Below are 25,784 nucleotides of genomic sequence, written 5' to 3'. Positions count from 1 at the left end.
TAAATAAAGTGACTAGTAATTGCTGACAGTCTGGCCAGGTAGGACTATGAGTCAAAAAGATTGTTCTCATGGTGTCAGTTATTGCTTGTGGCTTTTCTGTATATGATGGGTTACGGTGTTTCTTGTTTAAAAGGTCAGTAGTGGAGAAGAGGAGATAAGAGTAAGTTTGTTCTCCACCTTGTACCCGGCCTTGATCATCAAGGTAGACTTGTGTCCGCTTCTCTCTGAGCCACATTTGCAGAGCTCGGTAACCGCTGGACCTAAGATGCTTTGCCTCCTCATCCTGTTTTTCCCTCCTAGTTTTAGGTGGCATGGATGCAACTTCTTCCTGCTGTGGAGATGTGCTGCTACTTTCTGAGCTTGTTTCTTCAGAAGACAACTGCCCTTCCCCTTGTCTAAGCCTCGCTAAGGACGGGTATAGAGGGGCATACGGGGGAGGGTTTTCTAGCTCCTCCAAAGGAGCCTGCAAAATCGGTTTTTCTTGACTGTTTTGCTTAGTAGTCTCCTCCAAGGGCTTACATGATACAGTCTTTTTGATCCCTTTTGGGCCAGCTCGGGCGACTAGGGTCTTATAATATTCAGCTATGCAGATTACTAGCCACTTAGGGCGAGTTTGGGTTATATTTAACCTGGAATCAGTATATGGAAATTGATCTGGGTGTCCATGCTGATGTGTTTCCCCTGTTATTATTTCAGACGCCCTGCTGGTGATTCTCTGATCAAGGGTACCCTCTGGTGGCCAACCAATGCCAAAACTAGGCTGTTACACAAAGCGTTCTTAACCTTTAACAGGGGGAGTCAGCTTTACTCCATATTCCCCAGAAAATCCTTTCCTTTCAGAAGTGGGAGGGGTGATAATGCTGGGCAGAATCAGACTGATCTGACACTTTATGATCTTTGTGGTTGCGTACAAATTTTGGGATTTTTATTTTTTATTTCTGTGAAGACTGTCATTGGTATTTTGACAGGCACTACATCGAGTCTGTAGATTGTTTTTGGTGAACGTGAAAATTTTTTTTCTTTTTGTGTGTCTTTTTCAATTTCCTTTATCAATGCCTTTAGTCTTCATTGTAGAAATCTTTGAGTTTAGTAGTATTTATTTCTAGGTATTTTATTTTAGGGGCTGTTTTAAATGGAACTGGTTCATTGATCTTTTTCAGGTTATTTGCTATTGCTGTATGTAAATGGTAATTTTTACATGTTGATTTTATTTTGTGCAACATAAGTGCATTTGTTTTTGAATTTCTACAGTATTTTTGGTGTTTAGGTTTTTCTGTAGTGGCACAAGGAGAAAACTACAGGCCAGTATTCCTGATGCACATAAATGGAGAAGTCCTCTACAAAAGACTAGCAAAGTAAATCTGTTAACATACTAAAATGATAAAGTCATAAGTTTCGGTGCTGCAAAAGAAATAGCACTTGAATATAAAATTTTCTTCTCAGCAAGGCAATTTACTTCTATAGAAGGGTGCGCTCTCACAGATGGAGCAGTGGTGCCCACACACCTGAACAAGGGAGGGGAAGGGCTTCTTATTCCTGACACGAATGGCCCCTGCTGCTATGTCATTTCCCTATGGGCTAGGGTTAGATTGCATGGGCTAAATTAATTCCTATTGGCTATTTTAAAGAGAGTGACAGAGTAAGTGGTTTGGTGGGAAAAATGGTTACAGCAGAGCAGGAAATCGGAATTAGGGTGGAGCAGGAAATTGGAATTAGGGTGGTGCAGGTAATCTGAATGAGTCAGGGTGGAGCAGGTGATCAACAAAGGTTACTTTATGAGGCAGTTAAGTTTAAACGTAGAAGGCAAAGAATTGAACATACTGACATACTGACTCTTTGACGAGAAATTTAGAACTCATATCTAACAATTATAAATGGTAATCAGGTGGGATTTACCCTAGGGAACCCAAGGATGGTTCACCATACACAAGTCAATAAGTATGATACATCGCATAATCAGAATCGAGGACAAAAACAAGATTTTCTCAATATATGTAGAAAAAGCCCTCAGTGTAATTCAGCATCGCTTCATTATAAAAATCCTTAATAAACTAGGCAAGAGGAGACATACCTCAACCCATAATAAAGGCTGAATATGACAAACTCACAGCCAACATCCTACTTATTGAGAAGGAGTTGAAACCATTTCCCCAAGAGTTTGGCCAAGCCAAAGGTGCCAACTTTCACCTTTAAATAGTTCCGGAAGTCTGTGCGAGAGCAGTCACACAAGATAAAAAAAATAAAGGCATCCAAATTGGAAAAGAGGAAGTGAAATTATCCTTGTTTGCTGATGATGTGCTTTTGTATACAGAAAATTCTAAAAATTAAAACTCTTTACATTTGATAAATGCTTTCAGTAAAGTTGCAGGATACACAATTAATAAACAGAATTCAGTAACGTTTCTGTGTATCAATAGTGATCTAGCCAAGGATCAAATCAAGAAGGCATTGCCATTTACAATAGCTACAAAAAATATATATACAGGAATATATTTAACCAGCGAGGTGAAAGATCTCTATAAGGAGAACTGTAAAATGCTGGTGAAAGAAGATGACCCAAACAAGTGGAAGAACATCCCATGATCCTGCATTAGAAGAATGAATATAGTTAAAACGACTAACTGCCCAAAGTAGGCTTCAGATTTAACATAATCCCTATCAGATTATACATGTTATTTTTTCCCAGAATGAGAAACAGTCTTAAAATTCATGTGAAATTAAACAAGCCTGAATAGCCAAAGCAATTCTAAGCAAAAAGAACAAAGCTGGAGGTATCTCATTACTTGACTTCAAATTACACCATAAGCCTACAGTAACCAAAATATCATGGTACTTGTATAAAAATAGACACATTAGTTTGTTGAAACAGAATAAAGAATCTGAGAATAAAACTACATGCCTACAAACCAACTGTTATTAGACAAGGTCAGCAAAACTATGCTTTGTGAAGATGACACCCTCTTCAATAAATAGTGTTAGGAAAATTGGATAGCCACATACAGAAAAGTGAAATTGTACTCATACCTTTCACCATGTACCAAAATTAACTCAACATGAGTGAAGACCTAAACCTAAGACTTGTATCTATAAAAATTGTGGAAGAAAACCTAGGACACACTCTTCTGAAGATTGTACTAGGTAAATAATTTATGAGCAAGTGCAAATGCAGCAAAACCAAAATTGGAGAAACAGAACTTAACTAGAATCCAAAGCTTCTGCACATCTAAGGAAATAGTAAGCAGACAACCTACAGAATGGGAAAATGTATTTGCAAATGATGCATCTGACAAAAAGCTGATACCCAAAAACTACAAGGAACTTAAACATTGAAACAAGTAAAATACAATCCCATAAAAATTTGGGCAAAGGGTATGAACAGGCATTTTCCAAAAAGACATGTAAGCAGCCAAGAAACATGAAAAATGTTCACCATCACTAATCATCAGGTAAATGCACATCAAAACCACAGTAAAATACCATCTTCCTAAGTCAGAATGGCCATTATCAGAAAGTCAAAAAGCAAAATATGTGGGTAAGTACATGTTAAAAAAAGGAAGGCTTATATACTGTTACAGAAGGTCTGTTTGGTTGGTTTAGAGAGCAGTTTACCTGTGATGTTTCTTTATTTTCTGTTTGGATGATCTATCCATTGCTGAAAATCATAATTGTGTGTCAGTCGGTGTTTCTCTTTAGGTCTGTTAATACTTGTTGCATAAATCTGAGTGCTCCAGTTTGGGATGCATATATATTCGTAATTGTTTTATCCTTTTGCTTTATTGCTACGCTTGTCATTGTGTAATGGCCTTTTTAAGGTTTCTTTCCCACTCTTGACTTAAAGTCTGTTTTACCTGATGTAAGTAAAGCTACTTTTGCCTCCTGGTTTTCCACTTTTGTGGAGTGTCTTTTTATATTTTTGTTTCAGTCTGAGTATCTTTATAGGCGAAGTGAGTTTCTTGTAGACAGCATATTGTTTAGTGTTTTAAAAAATCTTTTCAGCTACTTGGTCTTTTAATTGGATAATTTAATTCAATTAACAGTCAGCATTTTTATTGATAGGCAAAAGTTAACTAAGGCAATTTTATTATTTGTTCCCTGGTTGTTTTGTAGATCATTGTGTTTTTCTCTCTTACTATCTTCCTTTATAATTAAGTGATTTTTCTATAGTAAAATGTTTTGATTTTGTGGTATTGATTTGTAGTGTATATGTACAGCTTTTTGCTGTGTGATTGCCAGGAGGTTTAGAAAAAGTCTGGTAATTTTAACAGTTTATGTGATTACAAAGAAATGTCAAGTTACAAAAACTGCAGTTTAATATTCCTGCCCTCCACATTTTGAATCTTGGACATTACAGTTTAATCTTTTAATATTGCCTCTTCACTTGTTGTTGTAGCTATCATTGTTTTCAATAGTTTTGATTCAATTTTAGTGTCCATACTGAGATAAATGGTTTATTTACCCCAATTACAGTGTTCAGTTATTCTGAATTTGTCTTTTTTTTTAAGCCAATGAGCTTAATACCTGGAGGTATTGTCTTTTACACATTAATCTCCTTTTCTTTCAAGTTGAAGACTTTTTTTTTTTTAGCATTTAAGACAGTTTTGGTGTTTATGAATTTCCTCAGGTTTTGTTTATCTGGGATAGACTTTTTCATTCTTTCGTGTTTGAAAGATACCTTTTGAGTACAATATTTGTGAATGGCAGTTATTTTCAGCTCTTTGAGTATAGCATCTCGCCCTTGGGAAATTTGCTTTAAGTCATATTGGGGCTCTATTGAATGTGATATTTCTTTTTTCCCTTCATTTCGAGTATTATTTTGCTTTGTTTTGAGTTTTGATAATTCGATTGTGATGTCCCTTGGGTATTTTGTTTTTGGATTGAATTTATTTGGTTACTGCTGAGCTGCTTTACTTGGTGGTGCCATGTTTCTCTAGCATTATGGAATTATTTTCTTAAATACACATCCTAGGCCTGTCTCCTTCAGGAATGTTTATTATGTGGAAGCTTTTTTGTGTGATAGTTACCCAAATTCTTGTAAGCCATCTATTTTTGCACCTTTGATTGTGTAATTTCACATGGTCTTTCTTGATGCTTGGTAATTCTTCCTTCATTTTTCAAAGTCTGCTTTTGAAAGTTTCTAATTATTTTTTTCTGTTCGGTTTTTGCATTCCTTACTTTATGGTATTTCTGTTTTGTTTTTGTTTATTTATTTATGTCAATTTTCTTTTTTTTTTTTTCTTTCCTGGATTGTTGTCCAGATTTCATTTACTTTTCTTTCTCTGTTTTCTTCTAATTATCTGAACCTCAAGAGGATTGTTGTGAATTCTCCATCTGACACCTTATAGATCTTCACTTTTTTTGAGTACATTGCTGGAGCATTGTTGTTTTGGTTGTGTCTGTTTCCTTCAGTTTCTGCAATCATTGTGACTTTGTGTAGATGCTGCACCTTTGAGGAAATAGCCTCCTCTTCTAGTTTTTGCAAATGTTCTTTGGTGGTTTAGACCTTTACTACTTAGAATTGCAAATTAAACACTGGACTGTTCTCTTTTCCCATTATGGAGAAGACTCATAGTGAGCACCGGAACTAAAACATTGGACAGGTACAAACTCATTGCCCTGTAGGTAGGTGGTACCTAGTTTAGGGAACTTACAGTGAACACAAAATAATAAATGCTGCATCAAAACTAAATTGCTGCCCTGTCATGTTCCTATTCTGGGGAAGACTTAACTAGTTACTGGAACTTAATGCTGACCTTTTGCTGATTTCCAGACGAGGGAAAGACTGCTTTCAGTCTTGAATATCAAGGGTTGTGGAAAATCTCAACAGAGATTTGGACCTTACTGCATATTATGCCCTTTGTAGTACTGTGGAGCCAACTGGTCTCTTTGTGTTTCTCCTTCTGTTTGGAGTTCAAAATATTCACCAAGATTCTTTCACCAGTCAGTGTGATCTTCATTCTGTTCTTTGTCCTCAGTTTATTCCAGGTGGGTCAGCCTTTCTGGCACTCCTAGTGGTTCTTGTGGGATAGGATCAAAGTGTGCTTTCTGTGAAGATTCTGAAACAATAGAGGATGTAGAATGTCCACATCCAGTTTCCTCCTCTCACCTTCGAAACTGTGGTTCTGGGGAAATTTTCTGAGAGTATTTATGCTTGCTTGGGAGAGAGGAGACCACAGTTTAAAACAATGATTTTCCATGCCAGTTGCAGAATGTGGTTTTAATTAGCATTTTATTTGTGACTAATAATATTAAACATCTTTTCATGTGCTTATTTGCCTCATTAGTGCATTTTTTGTTAATGTATGTGCTTTAGTGAATTGTCTGTGTTTTGCTCTAATGAATTGTTTTGAAACTTTGGAGTTTTAAGAATTCTTTATTCTATTTACGAGTACTTTGTGGGATATGTGGTTTGTGACTATTTTCTCCCTGTTAGTTTTGTGTCTTTTTATCTACTTAATACTAGGTCTGTAAGTACATTGGGATAGTATTAGTTTTGATAGTCTATAATAATTTTTGAATTTGCTTTTCACTTTAATGTCTGGAACATAGTTAGTTTTCTCTTCGTTAGCTTTTCCTATGTTTTTAGAGACAAGGTCTTAGTATGTTGCCTAGGCTACTCTTGAACTCCTGGGCCTATGCAGTCCTCTTAGTACTCTTGCCTCTCTCTCTCTTTTTTTTTTTTTTTTTGGTTTCTTTGGTTTATTTTGGAGGCAGAGGGTCTCTCTCTGTTGTCCAGGCAGGAGTGCAGTGGTGTCATCTCTACTCACTGCAAGCTCTGCCTCCCAGGTTCAAGTGATTCTTCTGCCTCAGCCTCCTGAGCAGCTGGGACTACAGGTGCCCGCCACTATGCCCAGCTAATTTTTTTATTTTTAATACAGACAGGGTTTCACCATATTAGCCAGGATGGTCTAGATCTCCTGACCTCGTGATCCGCCCACCTCGGCCTCCCAAAGTGATGGTATTACCGACATGAGCCACCACACCCAGCCTCTGGTGGTTTTTGTTTTTTTGTTTTGTTTTGTTTTGTTTTGTTTTGAGATGGAGTTTTGATCTGTCACCCAGGCTGCAGTGCAGTGGTGCAGTCTCAGCTCACTGCAACCTCCGCCTCCTGGGTTCAAGTGATTCTTGTGCCTCAGCCTCCCGAGTAGCTGGGACTACCGATGCACCCCTCCTTGCCCAGTTAATTTTTGTATATTTAGTAGAGATGGGGTTTCACTGTGTTGGCCAGGCTAGTCTCAGACTCCTGACTGCATGATCTCTCCAGCCCGGCCCTCCAAAGTGATGAGGTTACAGGCATGAGTCACCACATCCAGCCATTCTCTCTACATATTTTTAAAGCAGGCTGCCTTGTAAGTGTGGATGAGTATGCACAGTGAAGTTTCTAGTGGGGTTTGTTGATACTCTCTTAGGGTTAGGCAAAAGCTGGGCATTGTTATCTTTAAGAGCATGAGGATGTAACTGAGGTGAGTTCCCTTCTGGGCTCTTCTGATGGAAGGGAAGGTTGGGGCAATCATAAAGCCAACTGTGGTCTACCAAATGCTGCCTGGTTGATGGTAGGAGTATGTGGTGACACAGCTTCCTATTGGGCCTTGCTAAAGGGAATAAAAAAGGAGGTTGCAAGGTTCCAAATAACTTCAGTGCACCTGTTCTTTTCTCCCACATAAGTAAGGTTTATCTCTCCACAGGGCCCTCTTTATAATATCCTGGTGGGTGAAATGGAGTACTGCCTACTTTCACTAGATGGAGATATACAATTAAGTCCAATTTCGTTACTACTGACACCATCTGGTTAGAAAAATTGGAGCACTGCCTGGTTCAAATGACGAAGGGGTGTGTACATCAGCTTTTTGTTTGGCCTTGCCTAAAATATTCTGTAGTGGAATCTGTGTGTCATCATCTGCTTCTACTTTATGACAAATGAAAGATTTACTCATCTCTTTGTTGATACTCCAGAAGAATCCAGAGTGCCAGTTCCCTTTGCCAGCAAAGGATGGAAGATAAGCTTTTGGCTTGTTCTGCTGACACTACTGTGCTTGGAAGTTGTGGTATGCAGTCTGCGGCCTAGTGGTAATTGGGATAAGAATATCAGTTTCCTTCTTAGCCCTATTGCAGCCCTATTATGTCTGTGTGTAGTGGAGTATGGGAGAATGCTATTATACTTTTTTACCCCTTGGTTTCTGGCAGTGTTGTGGATAAGTTTTCAGTTTTTATGTCATTCTTTTCCTAGTGTTTTGGCTAGGAGTAATAGGATTTTTTTAGTGGCCTGTGTTGGAGCCTTCAGCAGTACCCTGTCTGGAACATGTAGAAGGCAACAAGGAGAGACAGGCAACTTGCCATATTGTCATTCTTTGAGTCCCGATGTCTCTATGCAGTCCGGCTTCTGGTTTTATCTTAAGAATTTTGAGATGAGTCCTGAAGAGTACTCAGTCCTCATATTAGTTATTCCCAAACACTTAGGTGAGATCTTGAATTCACTGCTCTCTATGTGCAGATTTTTTCAGTCTGTTTGATGATAGTAGTTATGGATCTCGGTTTTGTAGACATTGTTCTTTCTGGTCCTTTCAATAGCTTTTTCCCTGATCTTGGTAATTTTCTTAACAAGAGTTTAAACTTCCTCAGGTCTCTGAAGTTCCCTTTGTAGCTCTCTACTTTTTAGAATTCTGTCTCAAGATCTCCTAGTTCTGTTGGTTTCCTTAGACTCACAGATCTAGTTCTTCATCTAAGCAGTCTCCATGGTTTCATGTGCTTTATCTTGTGTCATGGATATTGTCATTATGGAGCTTCTATCAGTTGTTTCTACTTTTCATTCACAGATACTATCATTCTTATTGATATGCAGTATTCAACTTCTATTTAATTATTCTTTTTTCCCCTTTTAGTTTTTTTGAGAAAACAAAGAAGTGTTTTAGTACCTATATTTTAATATTCTTCTTTACTGAACTTTGTCTTTATTATTTCTTGAAATCAATTCTAGTCAAATGAAGCTAGTTGAATTTTGGTATGTTCACTTTATTCTATTTTTGTACTGCCTTCTACTTATGCCGAGTTTCTGTTTCTCATGGCAAGGGTTAAAGATTTTTGTAAAATATGTTAAGGTATATAGTATGAGCTGTTTTTAAGAAAAATATTAAGCAAATTGTAATAAATCTGAGTGGATATTTGAAAATATATTAGTTATACTTGAATAAGAAGTTTGGAAGATGAATTAGGAAGAAATAGAAAATGTTATAGGCATATAACATTTTGGTAAGCAAAGTCTAATTTAAATGATTACATTTTGTGATGAAGAGTTGTTATAATGATTTTCATTTATTTGTGAGCATACATATTTCTTGTTTGTTTATATTTTATATTCCCAACATTTTTTTATGTTATGAGTTAATCAAGGGTTGAAATAGTGACATTTATTGAACTACTGTTGTTTCCTAGGTAGAATAATACCATTTCTATTAAAAAAAATGTAGTAGACACAGTTGATATGTTGCCTGTATTCTCTTTCTCTCTTTTTAAAACTTTTAGATTTGGGACACATGTGAAACTTTGTTATGTAGGTAAACTCATGTCACTAGGACTTGTTCTTCAGATTGTTTTATCAGCCAGGTATTAAGCCTAGTACCCAATAGTTACTTTTTCTGCTTCTCTCCTTCCTCCCACCCTCTTCCCTAAAGTAGATCCCAGTGTCTCTTGCAGTATTTGATTTTCTGTTCCTGTTTTAGTTTGGTAAGGATAATAGCCTTCAGCTCTATCCATGTTCCTGCAAGAGACATGATCTTATTCCTTTTTATGGCAGTTTAATGTTCAATGGTGTATATACACCACATTTTCTTTTTTTACACTTTAATTGCTGGGCATTTAGGTTGATTCCATGTCTTTGCTATTGTGAATAGTGCTGCAGTGGACATTCGCATGCATTTGTCTTTGTGGTACAATGATTAATAGCATAAATCATTTATGCCACTTATATAGTGAGCATATACTCTGGGTATATACTCAATAATGGGATTGCTGACTCAAATGTTAGTTCCGTGTTTAGCTCTTTGAGGAATTGTTATACTGCTTTCCACAGTGGTTGAACTAATTTATTTACACTCCCACTAAGGATGTATAAGTGTTCCCTTTTCTCAGCAACTTTGTCAGCACCTGCTATTCTTTGACTTTTTAATAGTAACCATCCTGACTGGTGTGAGAGGTTATCTTATTTTGATTTTTATTTGCTTTTCTCTAATAATTAGTGGTACTGAATTTTTTTCCTATGCTTGTTGGCTGCATATATGTCTTCTTTTGAAAAATGTTGGTTTATGTCCTTTGCCTACTTTCTAATGAAGTTGTTTTTCTCTTGTAAATTTAAGTTCCTTATGGAGACCTTTGTCAGATGCATGGTTTGAAAATACTTCATTCCATTCTGTAGATTGTCCATTTAATCTGCTTGTTTTGCTTACTCTGTTTTGCTCTGCAGATGCTCTTACATTTAATTTGATCCCTGTTGTCAGGTTTTGCTTTTGTTGCGATTACCTTTGGTATATTTGTCATGAAATCTTTGCCCATTCCTATGTCCGAGATGGGATTGCCTAAGCTGTCTTTCAGGGGTTTTATAGTTTTGTGTGTTACATTTTAAGTCTTTAATCGTCTTTGACTTTTGGTAACTGTAAACTGGAAGGGGTTCAGTTTTAATGTTCTGCATATGGCTACCCAGGTATTGCCTAAGCTGTCTTTCCAAGTTTTTATAGTTTTGTGTGTTACATTTAAAGTCTTTAATCAACTATGACTTTTGGTAACTGTAAACTGGAAGGGGTTCAGTTTTAGTCTTCTGCATATGGCTAACCAGTTATTCCTGCACCATTTATTTACTAGGGAGTCTTTTCCCCTTGTTTTTGTCAGCTTTTTTGAAGATCAGATGGCCACAGGTGTATGGCTTTATTTCTGGACTCTATTCTGTTCCATTGGTGTAAACATCTATTTTTGGACCAGTACCATGCTGTTTTGGGTAATGTATCCCTGCAATATAGCTTGAAATTGGGCATCACGATGCCTCCAGCTTTTTCTTTTTGCTTAGGATTACCACAGCTATTTAATGTTGTGAGCTTTGAGTACTTGACATCTGAGTTGGTTTTGAGGTCTCTAGAGAATGCCTATACGTTCTAGCCTTGCCATGAAAGGAATCCAGGAGAGGTGGCCATGAAAGTATACAGTGTGCTTTTCAAAGGATTCTGCTATATTTTGGTGGATGGCCCAATACTTGTGATCCGACGTCCTTCTCACCAGATGACCCTGTCAGAAGAAATGCGTCTATAAAGACAGTTCCTTACTGGCAATGATTACTCTTAGTTTCTGACATAGTGAGGGTGTGAAAGTGGTATGTATTCAGCAGAAGCAGTGAGCTTCAGTTACCATACAGCCATTCTGTTGTTCACTTTTAGTATAATATTCAGTAAATTAAATGAGATTTTCAACACTTTAATATAAAATAATTTTTGTTTTCAGTGATTTTGCCTGACTGTGCCTTAGTCTGAGCAAATGTGCCTAATGCAAATGTGCCTTAGTCTGAGCAATATGGTGAAATCCTATCTCTGCCAAAATTACTTAGCCAGGCATGGTGGCATGTGCCTGTGTTCCCAGTCAGTCAGCAGGCTGAGGTGGGAGGATTGCCGGAATCTGGGAAGTCAAGGCTGCACGAAGCCATGATTGTGCTACTACACTCCAACTGGTTGACAAAGCAAGACCCTATCTCAAAAAATAGAATAAAATAAATAAATGTCTTAATCATGCATTAGGCTTGGCTAAGCTATGATGCTCAGTAAGTTAGGTGCATTTAAATGTATTGCCACACTTCCAACTTCACATGGTTTACTGGGAAGTAACCCTGTCATAAGCCATGCAGCATCTGTTCAGGCAGAAGCCTTGTGGCTCTTATTTAACTAGGGTCTACTTTATTCCTACCAAGACAGACATCTCTAGGAGAGTTTTGACAGGAGGAGAGTTTGGTTTGGGTATAAAGTCAGGTGAAACAGAGGATGGGGCACCACAATAGAAATGAAATAACAGAAGTAGTGTATTACAGAGAAAAGATAACATGCCTTGCAGGGTACATGGAAAGGGGGAACTCTCTGGGATGCTCAACCCAGGTGAGACAGTGTGAGGGAACTATGGGCCAAAGCCTTTGTTAGGACTCAGGGTATTACCCAAGCAGGTTTCGCTCAGTGATTCTAATTCATGGGTTTAGAGCAAGTTACAGGAGTTCAGAGTGTGACTGAGGTAGTCGTGGTGACATACCTGTGTCATCCTTGTAGATTGTAAGGGTTAGTGGGGTAAATCAAGTAGGTTGTATCTAGCTCTTCCATAGGGAAGTGGTAACCAGGAGGCAGTTGCTTAAGGCAGATATGTAGATTAACCATATTGAGGAAGTAGAAGAGGGAGAAATTAGAAACTATCTCAAGGGCAACTAAGTCCTGCTTCAAATATGAAAAAGCTCTGCTTATATTCAAAATGGATGCCAAGGCAACCGAAAATTATAATTTACTTCAGGAATCCATCTCCCTGTTTCATGCCGCAAAAAGAATTAGTGATATCTAAAAATCTAAAAATGTAATAGCTAGGTGACTTTTCTGAGTTTAAAATATTGTTTTTAATACACATTGAGCATCGTGTATAGATTTCTGTTGTATATTGAAAGAAGGCATCTGTCAGTGTTGCTGTGAATACATCCCACATAATAATTGTGTGCTTATCATGAAACAAGCGGAGATTATCACGGTGAACTGAAAACTGAAGAGAACTGTTGAATATTAAAGTGTGCTCCATAAATTGAAAACTTGAAAATTTCACACCCAGCCTCATGTGATGTGTCCTAGTCCAAATGCAGGTGCACAGCACATAGTTTATTCACCATCCCCAAGGGAAGAAGTCACTCTGAGGTCCCTTCAGCTGTTACATACCTTTTCCAGCCATGCCAGATATAAGCAAGGCCACAAAGGGTAATAAAATAACACTTGTGTAGACTGGATGTGCCAATGACACAATGCCCCACATGGGGCCAAAACCTATATGCACTGTTTTTTGCTTATTCTCTGCTTAGTGATGTAAAGACACTGTATCACAAAAGTCTGGCAGTTACCCTTTTGGGTAAAAATGATAAGAAAAAGAGAAAGCATTTATGTTTGTAGCACATAAAGTGAAACGTAGAGAAACTGAACTGTGATGTAAGTATGAAACATTTATAGAAGAGCATAGCATTGGAATGATCACCAATGTGACTTGAAGAAACAGAAGGATAAACTATTGAAGTTACATGCAGAAAGGATGAACTGAAGTTAATGAGAAATAGGAAAACACTGCGTAAAGTTAAAAACGTAGATTTTGATTGTGTATTGAAAGAGGGGATCTGTCAGTGTTGCACTGAATACCTGACACATAATAATAGTGTGCTCATCATCAAACAAGTGGCTGTTATCACAGTAAACTGAAAACTGAAGAGAACAGTTGAGTATTCAACAAGCTAGTTGCAGAAGTTTAAAAATAACTGCTGGCATGTGTTCATGTGACAAGCATGCATAAATCTGAACTTACTGTGGTTGACAACAGCTTGTGTACTCTGTTCAGGGAGTGAATTTCTTACCAGTTCATTATTATACTAACAGAGAGGCATGGATTACCAGCAACATCTTTTCTGATTGGTTTTGTAAATATTTTGTACTAGCTGCTTGTACTCATTGCAAGAAGCTGGACTGGTTGACATCTGCTCTGCTCATCCTTCAGCTGAAATTTTACTCAGAAATAATCTTTTTGGCATGTCCTTTTCTCCAAATGTGACTTCATTAATTCAACCATGTGAGCAGGATAGAATATCTTTAGATCAATAAAGACTAAATACAAAAATTTTTCTTGAATAGCATGCTGGCATGAATGAACAGACATGTGAGTGTGGCAGGTCTTCAGAAGGAGTTAGCATGAAGAATGATGCTGTATATGCTATTGCCTGTACTTGCAATGCAGTGACTAAAGACATCATTGTCTTAATGTCTGGCACAGCTATGCTCTGTGACCATGTTCAGAGATGAAAATAAACAAGGTGGTAACTTTGAAGGATATTCTATGTCAAGTAAGAAAAAAATGACATCTCTGTTCCTTAAATACACAAAATAAAGCTAGAAGAATTGTATATCAAGACTCTAACATTAATAATGAGGCCCTGGTTGTTCTTTTAACAATTGTGAAATAGCCAGAATAGTCTGGTTGAATTAAGGTGATTGTGATAATAGTGATGATGAAGGTGGTATTTTTAAGACTGCAGGGAAGATGTCTACAGACAATGTGATGAAAATGCCTGATGGACTCATCGAAGGACTAGGACAGCAGGCATTCATAACAAGAAATCATGTCAGTTTATAAGATGAAAGAGACGTCCAAAGTAAAAGCCATTTGTGTATGAGGCAGATAATTCTGCAGAAACATTTAACAAGCCATTTAGGCCGTGCATGGTGGCTCATGCCTGTAATCCCAGCATCTGGGAGGTCAAAGCAGGTGGATTTCTTGAGCTCAGGAGTTCTATACTAGCCTGGCCAACATGGTAAAACCCCATCTGTACTAAAAATACAAAAATTAGCTGGGTGTGATCGTGGGCACTTGTAGTCCCAGGTACTCAGGAGACTGAGGCAGGATAATCACTTGAACCTGGGAGGCAGAGGTTGCAGTGAGCCTGGGTCATACCACAGCACTCCGGCTTGGATGACAGAGACTCCATATCAAAACATAAATAAATAATACAGTGTATACAGTAAATTTTTCATCAAAATACAGCATCATAGGTGGAGACTGGGAGCCTGCTGTTCTGTTGTTGTTGTTTTTGCAGTTTATCAGCTGATACAGGTACACTCATGCACCTCTTAATGACAGGAATGCAATCTGACAAATTTATTATTAGGCAGTTGCATCATTGTGTGAACATCATATGGTATACTTACAGAAGCCTAAATGATGCAGCTTATTACACAGCTTTGCTGTATGGTATAGCCTCTAGTTTATAGGCTACAAACCTGTGTAGCATGTTACAATACTGAAAACTGTAATTATAACACAATGGTGTTTGTATATCTAAACATAGAAAAGGTTCAGTAAAAATCAATTATAGTCCTGTGGGACCACTGTTGTATATATATTGTTGTCTGTCATTAACATGGCCCATGATTGTATGCTACCTTGCTATTTAGTTATCCAGACACTGTTTTCTCACTGTATAATGTTGTGTCATTTTTTTTTTTTTTTTTACTGTTTTAAGCACTTACGTGTGACTTAGTATAAGAAAATATTTGCTTGTCAGTGGCATATGTAAATTCCTGATTACGAATGATGGTGATGCCAAACAACCACAGATTGTGCTCTTGGTGGCTGAAATTGTGACACCTTCGCTTTCAGATGGTTCAATATACAAAAACTTTGATCCATACTCAAAACTATTCAGCGTTTTGTACACAGTTACCTTCAGGTTATGTGTATAAGCTATATAGAAAACAAATGAATTTTGTGTTTAAACTTAGGTTCCATCCCCAAGGTATCTATGGATATGCAAGTACTTAAAACCCAGAAAAGTCGGAAATTTGGAACACCTCTAGTCTCAAGTATTTTGGATGAGGGATGCACAGTCTGTGCTAACATTTAGTAGAGGGTAATGCTGTGCATTTAAAAAAAAAAAAAAAAAGTACTTTTTTGGTAACATCGAATGGAAAATTGATTCCAATTTACAAAATGGAGAGAACTACAGAAAAAGTAGAGAAAAATATTATAATATATGGTAAAATATTCAGAACTTAAAACTTCTCATTACTTGAGTTCTTACTAATATGTGTAATAGATATAAAATCTCTTATAAGGGTTGTTTTGTGTTTTATATTAACAGAATGCTGCATTTTTATATGGCCTTGGTTTGGTCTACTTCTACTACAATGCATTTCATTGGTAAGTTGACTTATACTATTTGTTTCCAGTAAATGGTGATTTTAATGTCTATAACCACACATTTCCAGTAGTACCACTTATTTTATGGGAGTTCCTAATCAAGTTCAGCCTATCATCCTTTCCTCTTGGCCAATAACTGGTGACTTGGTTATAAACTGCCATGCTCCTGTTTAATGTTTTACCCTATTTGAGTGCTGTGACAGTCCAAAGGAAGATAATAAGTATATGATCAAGATTTGCAATGTGTAGGTTGCCGTAATGTTTATTACGAAGTTCTTAAATATGCACTGACAGCTATTTGACGTGTTTTCCCACAGGTGAATATTTAACTTTAACCTGGGTAGCTTTTCCTGCCATCTGTTTTTCTTCCTTCTCTGCTTTTCGGGCATTTAATTACATCAAGTCTGGATATACTGAATTGTTTGCTACTGAGCATTAAAGATTCTATAAAGATTTTTTTTCATGAATGGTTTATATTGTTTTAAGGGATCTTAAACTTAATTCATAACCTTCCTGTATAATCAGTCATAAATCTGTTAGTTCTTGGTCACTGTTATTTAATCATTTATTTAGTAGTATAAGCAGACCTGATGTCTGGGTCCCCAGTCTAATAATTTAAACAAAATTCCTACTGAAAGCAAAAAAATGCATATTTTCTGCATATTTTGGCATTGAAATCGAAAGACATTTCTGTTCATTTGTCATTGGGAAGGGTACCGACAAAGGATTTTTTGGGTGCCGCTTCACAAGACCTGTTTGGCTAGTACAGCCCCTGCTCAAGTTTGGTTCCTGATGGCTGGACTGGCTCTGCCCAGTTGGCCCTGCAGGCTGTGCTAGGCTCATGGTACCCACCCAGATCTCACACCCACCAGTGGAGAGCCAGGTGCAGAGTTACAAGACGTGGGTGAGCCAGTGACCATGGGGTCTGGCCATGGCATACAGTTAGGTGTGCTGGCAGGTTGGGCAGCTCCAGGTGCTGGCACGTGGGTGAGTTCTGTGCAAGTCTATGGCTGGACCAACAGTTCTTCAGTGGCTTCCGCCTTGGGCATCTGGACTAGGGGAGCGCTGTGGCACCGAAAATATGCGGAGATATCAGAAACTACAGAGCCCCAAATGGGGTGTTACAGTTTGTTACAGCTCTGGCTTGGGGAGTCCCGGTGTCTGAGCCCCCACAAATGTTACAGCACGTAATTACCGCTCCCTCACCAAGTCCACACACTTCCAATGAACGGCGTTGCGTGCCTGCCAGTTGGTTCAGTCCCATTACCTGTCTCCAGACAACAGTTCCTGGGCTGGCCTGGCCCCACTGCTGCTTCCTGTCAAATGGGGCAGCTGCCTGGTGCAGGCAGAGGGCAGGAGGGCTACAGTGTTGCAGTCACTTTATGCCTTGCCCTTTGGCGGGTGCTGGGTTCTTGTTCTGGGTCCACGAAGAATGAGGTAACATGGACAACTAGAGGGTGAGCAAGGCAGAGAAGTTTTACTGAGAAACAGAACAGCTCTCAGCTGAGAGGGGACCTGAAGTGGGTATCCCCTACCCAAAGATGGATAGTGCTAAAGTGTAGTGGAGTCTGGGGTTTGTGTGGGCTCAGAACGGGGGAGTGCATGCTGATTAGTCCAAGGTGGCCTAGAAAAAGCACGTTTCGGCTGGCTAAAAGTTGTCAAGGAAGTTCTCACTCTGGGTCACAGACTCAACTTGGAACTGGCAGCCCAGTTTTCAGGCTTCAGGCTTTCTCTGGCTTGAACGTCAGGTTTCACTGGGGACCTGACCCTGACTGCCCAAGTCAGTGATAACACTGGTAAAGAATTTAGGGACATGTATTCAAAATAAGGATATAAGTTGTAGTTAGTAGAATAATTTATTATACTTTGCTTCATGTAAAGATGGAAGATGGTTATTTTAATCAGTATTTATAATTATTTCTCTGGGCATATAGATAAAATCATTTTAGTCAGCCAGAATTAACTCTAAGTCCAGTATAAGACTAATGACAGGGAAACTGTATTCCTATACAGTTTAGGGGAAATAAACAAGTGTGCATCATGTTGATTAATTTTCATATAGTTGTGATAACTCATGTTCTCCCACAGATTGAAGATAAGAACATCAAATCAATTGAGAGATAAAGCTAACATAGATAAAAAATAGTAATGACTTTAATATATAAGTGAAAGATTAATGTCTTTAAGTGATGTCTGTATAATTCCCCAATCCCCCTACCTTTTAATATGTGTAATCTTGGAATTAATATATATTAATGATGTATAAAAATATACATAATTTTAGAAGTAGGAAATTAGTTATCAGACTAACCTATTGGGGCATGTGTGTATCCTATATCCTATTTTGTGCTATTACTGGTATCTGTATCTTTTTATACTCTATAGAAAATTGTCATTTGTATTAGAAACACTTAAGATTCTAAATTACTACTTTCAGAGTATTTGGAGAATAATTTAGATTCAAGCAGACTTTTTGCTCTTGTATTTATTTTTGAGGAAGTTATCATTTACATAATTCAAGCAGTAAAAATATTCAAAATAAACTCACTAGTAAAAAAAAAAAACTCTACTTATCTGTGGATTTTCTTTATTGGAGAGACCCATTTTAAAAAGAAACAATAATTAAGACAATATAATAGCATTTAAGCAAAGGTGAATTGATAGGCTAATGAACACTGAATTAGATTGGAGAACCCAGAAACAGTCCCACATGAACATGAGTACTTGATTTATATCAAAGGTAGCACCATATTGCTCTGGGATTAAAATAGTCTGCTCCACAAAGTATGCTAGACTATAGGAAATCTATGTGGAAAAAATAAAAGTTGATCCCCTACCCATATTATTACACATACTTAGAATAGTAGTTAGATAGTGGCAGACAGGCCAGGTGTTTGCCTGTAATTTCAGCTCTTTGGGAGGCTGGTGTAGGAGGATCCCTTGAGCCCAGAAGTTCATGACCATCCAGGACATCAAAGGGTCTACAAAAAATGAAAAAATTAGCTAGGTATGGTTGCATGAGCCTGTAGTTCCAACTACTCAGAAGGCTGAAATAAGAAGATTGCTTGAACCCAGGGGGTCCAGGCTGCAGTGAGCTGTGATTATCCTGCTACACTTCAGCATGGGTAACAGATTGAGACCTCGTCATTTACAAAAAAAAGAGTAAACCAAAAATGAAAGGCAGAAATAAAGTTTTAAAGGTTGGCTTATATGAAGCTGAATAGAAACAGGATTAACTTTCTCACTTCACTTTCTCACCTTTTCACATTTTCCTGCTCTTCCTCCCTGAGATGTTTCAGAAAGATTTGTAGTAATTTCCACTAAAATTCAGATATTTTTGAATGGTTGATGGAATTGAGAAAAAAAGGATTATGAGCTTTCTTACCCCTTTCTAATAAATATCTGTTCATTCATACTGTTTTTTATAAAGTTGGTACTTTCATTAAAATTGAATACCTAGAATGTTTCCTATACTTATGACATATACATAAGTATTAAAAATTACAGTTTCTTATGTTTATATTTTTTTCAGGGCAATTAAAGCATTTCAAGATGTGCTTTATGTTGACCCCAGCTTTTGTCGAGCCAAGGAAATTCATTTACGACTTGGTCTCATGTTCAAAGTGAACACAGACTACAAGTCTAGTTTAAAGGTAGGTGGTTGAGATTTTTCCCACATACACAATTTCACATGTATGTATGTGTATGCATGCACGTGCGTGTGCCCACGCACACTTTAATGTCTCTGAGAAGTGTTGGAATTTAGCACTATAAAAATCTTGGAAAATTGAGGATATAACCTAAAGGGTTGAAAAAAGGTTGGAACTGAGTTTCAGGATATAAAATAAATACGAACACTTGCAAGATAACTTTAGCATCTTAAACTTTTTGTTTTGTTTAATTTTAAAAGTTTTTATATAATCAGGAGATGGTGAAAGTTTTGATTTCCTCTGAGCATCAACATTATTGCATGTAAGTGGCTGCCACCAAAAAGAGAGAACGGGCCAATTAGTGATGTCATACCAGTGATATAACTATTGATTATTGTTTTGTATAGGCCTCATTAGAAACCTACACCTATAATAGCAAACATGTCATAACAAAGTTGTATAATATAATATTCTCTCTCAGGCTTTTGGACTGCTAGTTGGTAAATACACAGATTTTGGGTAATATGCAGATTTTGGGGAAAAATTAAATTATTGTTTAAATATCTTAATTCTGTGGAAATTTGATTTCTCAAAATTTTTTTAGTTTTTTGCTATGTGCAGCTCTTTTATGTTTTCCAAGACTTTAATGAAAATAGGCCTTATCTTTAAGTTAAAAGCATTGCTTTTGAAAGAATTATAGCTTCTGGAGAAAATAATAAGGTTTGTGATTTTGTGACTGTTAAGTATGTTTCTCCTTTTCCAGATACAGCTCTTTTGTAGATTATCTTAATTTTAAAGGTGGAGGGTATTTATGTGACTTAACAATCGGATTTACTTTGAACTCACAAACAGAGAAATACGAAAGGAATGCTTTTAAAAACTCTATGTTGTTTGGGGTTCCCCAAACCACCCTCAAATTCAGTTATTTGTTAGAGGAACTTAACCCAAATAACACTTATATTCATGGTTACAGTTTATTACAGTGAAAGGATACAGGTTAAAATTATTAAAGGAAAAGATGTATAAGGGCAGAGTCTAAGAGAGAGAACCAGGTGGAAGATTTCGTTTGTCCTCTATTGTACATCTGTAAGCTGCAGTTGATTCTCCCTACAGCAAGTTAGGAAAACATGAACAGAATATTGTCCACCAGAAGAGCTCACTGACTGTTGCTTTTCAGAGTTTTTACTAGAATTTGATCTTGTAGCTGTGGAGGACCTGCCTACTAAGCTGCCTTAGTAGCTTACAAGTTGGACTCCCTTAGTAGCTCAGTCTCCAGTGCCTACAGAGGGAGGTCTGATACCATATTGCCCCAGGCCTCTGCCATAAATCAGTTATTAGGATAACTATCTGGCATGAACCAAAGCCCCAAATAAATAAAGACACTCTTGTCAGACTAGATATTCCAAGGACTTCAGAGATTACTGTCAGGAGCTTGTCAAGATTCATACCTTTGTTTGAATGTGCTTGTCTGGTCAACCCAGAGTTGCTGAATTAATACCTTACTGCATGTGTTTCTTACTCAATTATTCCTCGTTTTAAAGTTTACAATTATGTAAACTTTCTGCTAGTTATGTTTTTAAAGAGTGATACTGGTAGAACATAGTCATCCCAAAACATTAAAATCATTGCAAGTAAACTATGTAAATTCGATTTCACACTACTCAGAAAAAAAGTGGAATTGAGGAGTCCATAAGTCCAAGGTTAAGTGCAACTGATGTGGAAAAATAGAACGGAATTTTTCAGTTTTTCTGAAATTCTCAAACTTTCAGTTTTTCTCAAATTCAGAGCAACGTTTTCAAATTGCTTACCATTTGAGATACCTGTGGATTTGAAATTGAAAATAAGTACAGCTATGCCACTTTGTAGATTTAATCCTCTCTGCACATTGTATGTGTATATGTGTATATATATGTACATATGTGTATGTATATATATACACACACACACTCACATATAATGTCTGTAAAAGGCTCTAAGATGTTTTACAGCAGAAAATAAATAGGGTAATATTTTCTTAGAACGTATTTGTTTTGCCACAGCAATGTTTTATGGTTGTGTTCTTTGGAAATATATTGGAGAGAGAAAGGAGTAAGCACAATACATTATTTTTTTTCATAAATATGAAACATGCATATAAAAACCAGAGGAGAAACGACTTAATTCAGTAGTAAATACAGTGTTATCTTAAAGAATTTTATGGATGCAAAGCTCTTACTTTAATGAAGTAGAAGTATTTAAATATTTAGGCTGAGAGGAATTTGAGGGTTCATTGTCATGAGTTCATCTACTCACTGAAAGTGTTCCTGGTTATTTAGTTGTAACAGATAACTCATTCTTATATGTGCTTTTCTTTGCTTAGTTAGATGTAAAGGGTAACAAATCCTTCAAGTAATGTTGGTTTTAGCAAAAAATGTCTTAGATATATGCTGTTTTCTTTGTTTTTGCCCATCTTTCATTTATTTTAAACACCCAACAGCAACCTTTTGATGTTTATTTCATTTGTATAGCATTAAAAAGTTTTGGGATGTTTTCAACATTAATCTCACTCTTAGCTTGAATATCTTACTTGATTTTTATCTCATCCTGAAATTTTATTTCTTAAGTTTTCCCTCATAATCAAAATATTCCTTTTCTATTGTTGGGATTATTATAGGCATCAATAATTTAACTGAGAAAGAGATATTTCTGTATATTGCTGTAAGTACTTGGCATTTAAAATGAATAAAGGTTTGAGTTAGAATACATATCTCCGTTTTCAAAGTTTCCAGTTTTCTTTAGCTGGTTAGTAGTTTATGTAGCCAAAGATGGAATCTATTATGATATTTGTATAACAGCAAGTGTTTTCCCGGCAAAGTGTACTCCGAGGGACATTTTGGGCTTTACTTTATAAATTCCAACTCAATAACTACTTTAACTCATAATAGGAAGTTCAGACTTGAAGGTTAGTTGATTCAGGTATACAGATACCTCATCAAAAATCCATATTCACGTTTGTTTTGAGGCATATATACATACCTCAGTAAAGCCGGAAAAAGATTGTATAGAAGTTTACTCAATATTTGCTTATCTCTATATATGCTAATTTATTTGAACACGCAACGTTAGAAGCTTTTGGATTTTTTAAATCCTTTGTGTTTGAAAATGAGGATTATTGGTGATGAGCGTACTGAGGTATTTATTGTCCCATTAAAATTTGCTAGTGGAAAATAATAAATGCTGATTTAAGAGGCAGATATGAAAGGGGTAAGGAAGATGAGAATTAACGGCATCATTCCCATGTTCAAAACCAGGACAAAAAAAAGCTCATGTTTTATTTCTCTTGTAACATTTTTTAAAAACATAAATTGATTTTATTTTGCCTTTTAAATAAATATGTAACCTTGTATTGGGGTGCCTAATTGGTTCTTATGATATCTGTGGACATAGAATAACTATATCCACCTTCTAAGACACAGTGAGTAAGGTATATAAAATTATCTAACAAAATTTTACTTGGTTCTTCAGTATTTAGGATACTGTAAGTACTGGACATAACATAACAAAAATAAGCTTAAAAAATTAAGACATCATGTAGGTTCTTAACAAATATCAAATGGATGAATGTGACAGGAGACACATCTAGATCAGAAATCAAGTGGTCTTTGAAATTGCTTTTAATTATATAACAGCACATAGACCAGCAGTCCCTATCTGCATGTTAATATAAAATAGTTTTATTTAAGGAGAGAGTCTGGATTAAAACTCATGGAACATCAATTGTGATTGACATTATGAAGTCATGAAATAGAGTTGTTAGTGAGGACTTTTTAAACTCTTAAAATTTGCTGTGGTAAGAGATCATAAATGCATATAACAAAACAACTCAGGCCTTATTCCTTAGATCGTTTTGGGATTACTAAGTTGCCTTGAATAAAAAAAAAGAGTATCATATTTAACAGAATATTTTTAATTTTAAAATTATTTAAAATTTCATTTTTAATTGACACGTAATAATTGAACATAGTTGTGGGATACAGTGTGATGCTTCTGACACATGTATACATTGGGTAATTTTAGCGTATTCATCACCTCAGACATTTCTTCATGGAAAGAACATTTGGAATCTTTTTTCTAGTTATTTCGAGATACACACTATATAATATTGCTTATTGTAGTCTGCTTGCTATGCTATGTAGAACACCAGAAGTTATTTCTCTTATCTACCTGTCATTTTGTACCCCTTGATTAATTTCTCTGCTTCATTCTGTCCCTCCAGTCTTTGCTGGCCTCTGATTCTACTGTTCTACTCTATATTTCTATGAGATCAGATTTTTTAACTATGTTCTAGAATAACTGAGATCATGCAGTATTTGTCTTAATGTCCTCCTGGTTCATCTGTGTGGCCGTAAATGACGGCACAGTTTAAGATCTCATTTAACATCATCAAATAGTTTCTTGGAAACTTCAACTTTAAGCGAAACGATATACGCAGTACCATTTTTTTTTTCCTCATCAGAGTTGTAACTACATTAATTTGAAAGAAGAAATAACTTACTGGTACTTTCTTCTTTGTAAATGGAAGAACAGTGTGTGTACGTATTATATACACATATATACATACACATATATGCACATATATATCAGATTTTCTTACCTTGTTCAATCATTGATGAACACTTAGGTTGATCTCATATCTTGGCTACTGTAAATAGTACTGCAATAAACTTGACAGATGTCTCTTCAGCTGCTGATTTCATTTCCTTTGGTTAAATACCAGTAGCTGAATTGCTGGATCATATTGTAGTTTGAGTTTTGAGGAGAAACTGCTTACTTTTTTCCACAGGACTGCACCAATTTACATTCCCACCAGCATTGTTAAGGGTTCCCTTTTCTCTGTAACTGTATCAGCATGATACTTTGTCTTTTTGATAATAGCTAGCTTTAAATGTTATGAGGTGATATCTCACTGTAATTTTCATTTGCTTTTCCCTAATGATTGATGTTGAACTTTTTTTCATATACCTGTTTGCTGCTTGTATGTCTTCTTTTGAGAAATGTCTGTTTAATCTTTTTCCCTTTAAGAAAATTGATTTAGGCCGGGCACGGTGGCTCACGCCTGTAATCCCAGCACTTTGGGAGGCTGAGATGGGCGGATCAGGAGGTCAGGAGATCCAGACCATCCTGGCTAACACAGGTGAAACCCTGTCTCTACTAAAAATACAAAAAAAATTAGTTGGGCATGGTGTCGGGCACCTGTAGTCCCAGCTACTCAGGGAGGCTGAGGCAGGAGAATGGCGTGAACCCTGGAGGTGGAGCTTGCAGTGAGCTGAGATTGCGCCACTGCACTCCAGCTGGGTGACAGAGTGAGACTCCATCTCAAAAAAAAAGAAAATTGATTTATTAGCTCACCAGGTCACACCTGACACTCAAGGAATCTGAGTTAATCTTTTTATGTGTCTGGAAATATAACTAAAAATATTAAGGAGCAGCAGTGATGTCTGTTAAAAAAGGAAGATTATTTTTAAATGGAGCTCAGATTTTCATTTTGTCCTAAACACTTCAATAGTTTTCTATCATTGTTATTATTATGTTCAGAATAGAAAAAGACAATACAATTTCGTATTATCTCCTTCATGTTTTTTTGGGCCCTTACCAGATGCTTATTATTCTGTAGTGCGTTTTTTAGAACTCGTTCATGGTAACTTTTACTTATCTATGCAGGTCCTATCTTAATAACATTTTTTCAAGGAGGCACCCTTTTGTAGGTGGTTAGATCTGTGCTGGATGTCTTGTACTTTTATGTGAAATTCTTGCCATTGCTGAATTGATCAGATGAGCATAATTATTTACTTTTAATATTTCTCTCTGGCTAGAGCTTTTTAGTGGAGGGATTATGTTTGTTTATTGTTACATGCATAATACGTGGCCTTAGTAGGCGTGCAGTTTACCTGTCAAATGAAGAGGATATTTGAGGGCTTTATTTGCTCAGTACTGACCAAGCTCAAAGTATACATTGATGAATAACATTTTTTATCATAAATAAGAATGAGAGATTTTAAAATATATTTTATATAAGGAAATTATACTTTAAGAGACTGGCTGTCACTGTTTTCCAGGGTTGAGTGCAGTGGCTATTCACAGGCATGATCATAATACACTGCCTGGAACTCCTTGCCCAGAGTGATCCTTCCACCTCAGACGCCCAAGTAG

General features: G+C 36.7%; 1 protein-coding gene across 8 annotated transcripts in view; it reads left to right on the top strand.

The window, feature by feature from the left end:
- Positions 1 to 25,784, top strand: part of LOC139360952 (ubiquitously transcribed tetratricopeptide repeat containing, Y-linked) — a 215,591-nt gene that overhangs the window by 53,715 nt on the left and 136,092 nt on the right. For all 8 annotated transcript variants that reach the window (XM_071089429.1, XM_071089428.1, XM_071089427.1 and 5 more), the window contains exons 5-6: positions 15,887 to 15,945; positions 19,478 to 19,598. In XM_071089429.1, the coding sequence (XP_070945530.1) occupies positions 15,887 to 15,945; positions 19,478 to 19,598 (180 nt within the window). The remainder of the gene's footprint in view (positions 1 to 15,886; positions 15,946 to 19,477; positions 19,599 to 25,784) is intronic.

Source organism: Macaca nemestrina, chromosome Y, assembly GCF_043159975.1.
Source record: "Macaca nemestrina isolate mMacNem1 chromosome Y, mMacNem.hap1, whole genome shotgun sequence".
In the NCBI taxonomy this organism is placed as follows: Eukaryota; Metazoa; Chordata; class Mammalia; order Primates; family Cercopithecidae; genus Macaca; species Macaca nemestrina.
The sequence above is the reverse complement of the archived record's forward strand: the minus strand, read 5'-3'. Positions and strand labels throughout refer to the sequence as shown.